General features: G+C 51.6%; 1 protein-coding gene across 1 annotated transcript; it reads right to left on the bottom strand.

The window, feature by feature from the left end:
• Positions 1-2,535: 2,535 nt before the first annotated feature.
• On the bottom strand, positions 2,536-3,055 carry LOC102259572 (ubiquitin-conjugating enzyme E2 S). Its single transcript, XM_005862777.2, has one exon. It carries the CDS (start codon positions 3,013-3,015, stop codon positions 2,536-2,538), a length of 480 nt encoding a protein of 159 aa, XP_005862839.1. The 5' UTR covers positions 3,016-3,055.
• Between the last annotated feature and the right edge of the window lie 6 nt (positions 3,056-3,061).

Here is a 3,061-nt window from a genome sequence, read left to right as displayed (position 1 = left end):
GATGGTTTTTCATCAGAGAAATTTAGTGATAGCAGAATTCACATCGAACAGTCATCCCACCACAGCTGTGTTCGAGAGCTGCATCCTCATGTCCTCCATTTTCGCTGAGAAGGCAGTTCCTACCGGTATCGGTAGTACTTGTTGATGACTGTTCTTTAGACATATTCTGTTGTCGCCACCTCCTTCTTTCAAGTTCAAAGGCACGTTGGTCTTTAGACATTGTCTGTGAACAACGCTGGTGTTTTTTGGCATCAGAGCGATGTTTTTCCAGTAGCTGGTGTTCAGATACATTCTGTCTAGGTGCCGCCTTCTTTCAAGATCAGACGCATGCTGTTCTGCAGACATTTTATGTCGATAACGCAGGCTTTTTTCAGCTGCAGGGCTACGTTGTATGAATAGTTGTTCTTTTTTTTTTTTAAAATATATTTTATTGATTTTTTACAGAGAGGAAGGGAGAGAGATAGATAGTTAGAAACATCGATGAGAGAGAAACATCGATCAGCTGCTTCTTGCACATCTCCTACTGGGGATGTGCCCGCAACCAAGGTACATGCCCTTGACCGGAATCGAACCTGGGACCTTTCAGTCTGCAGGCTGACGCTCTATCCAGTGAGCCAAACCGGTTTCGGCAATAGTTGTTCTTTAGACATAGTCCCACCTCTCTACTGTCATGGTCTGAGATGCAGGTGAATGAGAGTCCTGCCTGTCAGGCTGCTGAGAGCTGTCTGACCAAAGGCTGATTCTGTGGGAGTGGGACTTCCTCCTCCCTGTTGGCGGTTTCCACAGCTGTGATGAGGAAGCTGGGGTGACAGAGGGAGCCGCGCCCTCCAAGCTGCCCTCTCTCTCGCTCTGCTCTATGACCAGCAGTCTCCTGCTCTGCCAAGTCCTCTAAACCTCCCGCTCTCCACCCGCTCCTCTCCCGCTCTGCTCTCTGCTGGCAAGGTCCTGGGAGCCCATGGGCGTGGGTTGGCATGGCAGGCCTCGCCTCCAGGGCCGGCAATGGTCCCGGGAGCCCGGGGCCACAGCCACCGTCGCCTCCTGGGGCACTTGACACCTGTGCATGCAAATTAACCATCTTTGACGGGTTAATTTGCATAGTCACTGATTGGCTGGTGGACGTGGCTTGAGCATAGTGGAGGGATGGTTAATTTGCATGTTTCTCTTTTATTATATATGATGAGGGACAAGATAGCTATGTGCAGCTGAGAGCTGCAAGTGTAACACGGAAAGGGGAGGGTCTGCAGTTCTGCCTTCGGGAGCTCAAAGTCCTATAGTAAGTTGGCTAATCTTCTGAGATGTTACAAACAACTCAGCCCCTTCTTGGGACTGGAGAATAGTCAGCATTCCTGAGAAAACTCCCGGAGGGGTCAGAGTCTAGGCACAGCAACCTAATCAAAACGTGCCCTATCCACCCGCTCCTCTCCCGCTCTGCTCTCTGCTGGCAAGGTCCTGGGAGCCCATGGGCGTGGCTTGGCATGGCAGGCCTCGCCTCCAGGGCCAGCAATGGTCCCGGGAGCCCGGGGCCACAGCCATCGTCACCTCCTGGGGCACTTGACACCTGTGCATGCAAATTAACTTCCATCTTTGTCGGGTTAATTTGCATAGTCACTCTGATTGGCTGGTGGATGTGGCTGGAGCATAGCGGAGGGATGGACAAGATAGCTATGTGCAGCTGAGAGCTGCAAGTGTAACACGGAAAGGGGAGGGTCTGCAGTTCTGCCTTCGGGAGCTCAAAGTCCTATAGTAAGTTGGCTAATCTTCTGAGATGTTACAAACAACTCAGCCCCTTCTTGGGACTGGAGAATAGTCAGCATTCCTGAGAAAACTCCCGGAGGGGTCAGAGTCTAGGCACAGCAACCTAATCAAAACGTGCCCTACCTATCCTTGGTCTGTTCTCAAAATGTATTTCTTTTCTGAGTAACGGACCCATGGAGGCATCTTATCTTTTCACAGCCTTGTTTTGTCCTCCAGTTTCCCAGGGTGTGTAAGCAAACTTATGTATATCTAGTAAGGTGAAAGATTATTAGACAGCTGTGGCTCTGTTCTTATTACGTGCCCTTCCCCAGTATCAATAGGACATGTTGCTTTCTCTATCCTGTACAGTGCAGCCTTTTAGGGATGTATCTAACCCACAGTACCCTCATGCACTGTATCTTTTTTTAAAAAAAAATTTAGATTTTATTGATTTTTTTACAGCGAGGAAGGGAGAGGTATAGATAGAAACATCAAAGAGAGAGAAACATCGATCAGCTGCCTCCTGCACAACCTCTACTGGGGATGTGCCCGCAACCAAGGTACATGCCCTTGACCGGAATCGAACCTGGGACCCTTCAGTCCACAGACCGACGCGCTATCCACTGAGCCAAACCGGTTAGGGCTGTATCTTTTATTGTAGCCATTTTGAGGGCACTTCTTTATCCACTGGACATATTTCAGTCACTCCCCCTGGTGTTTGGACACAGCTCTTTAGTCTGATGAAGTGGTAATGATAGGTCACTGCTGTAGCCTCAGGGCTATCCTCATAGTGAAGATTTATTAATTCAAGAGAATATGGGCTCCCCCGTGGATCTCGGTGAGCAGGCGGGCCGCATACTCCTCGTAGTTCTCCAAGAGCAGGTGGCCTGCCTCCTCGTTGAGGGCGGACTCGGGGTGGATCAGCAGGCACTTGATGGTCAGCAGCACCTGCCGGATGCCCAGCTCAGCCGTCCAGTCCCTCTTGAGCACGTTGACGCAGATCTCGCCGTTGGCGCCCACGTTCGGGTGGAAGATCTTGGTCAGGAAGTAGCCCTTGGGCGGGGAGGCAGGAAAGTCCTTCCCCAGCAGGAGTTTCATAAGGAACAGGCCTCCGGCATATGGGGTCCCCTCAGGGCCCTCGATGGTGACCTGCAGGTCCGTGAGGTCCTCTTCGTTGGGAAAGACCTTGATGCCATCGGGAGGGTCCATGGTCAGAGTCTTCACCTCTTTGTACACCAGGCGGATGATGTGGGGTGGCAGGTTCTCCACGTTGGAGTTCATGACTGCGGCTGGCCGGGGGCGGGTCCCCCCGGCCCCCCTCCTGCAT

Source organism: Myotis brandtii, unplaced genomic scaffold (genome assembly GCF_000412655.1).
Source record: "Myotis brandtii unplaced genomic scaffold, ASM41265v1 scaffold1678, whole genome shotgun sequence".
NCBI lineage: Eukaryota > Metazoa > Chordata > Mammalia > Chiroptera > Vespertilionidae > Myotis > Myotis brandtii.
The sequence above is the reverse complement of the archived record's forward strand: the minus strand, read 5'-3'. Positions and strand labels throughout refer to the sequence as shown.

Bases quoted from the DNA above. Each gene is read 5' to 3' on its own strand.
- LOC102259572 (XM_005862777.2), bottom strand. From the start codon at position 3,015: ATGAACTCCAACGTGGAGAACCTGCCACCCCACATCATCCGCCTGGTG.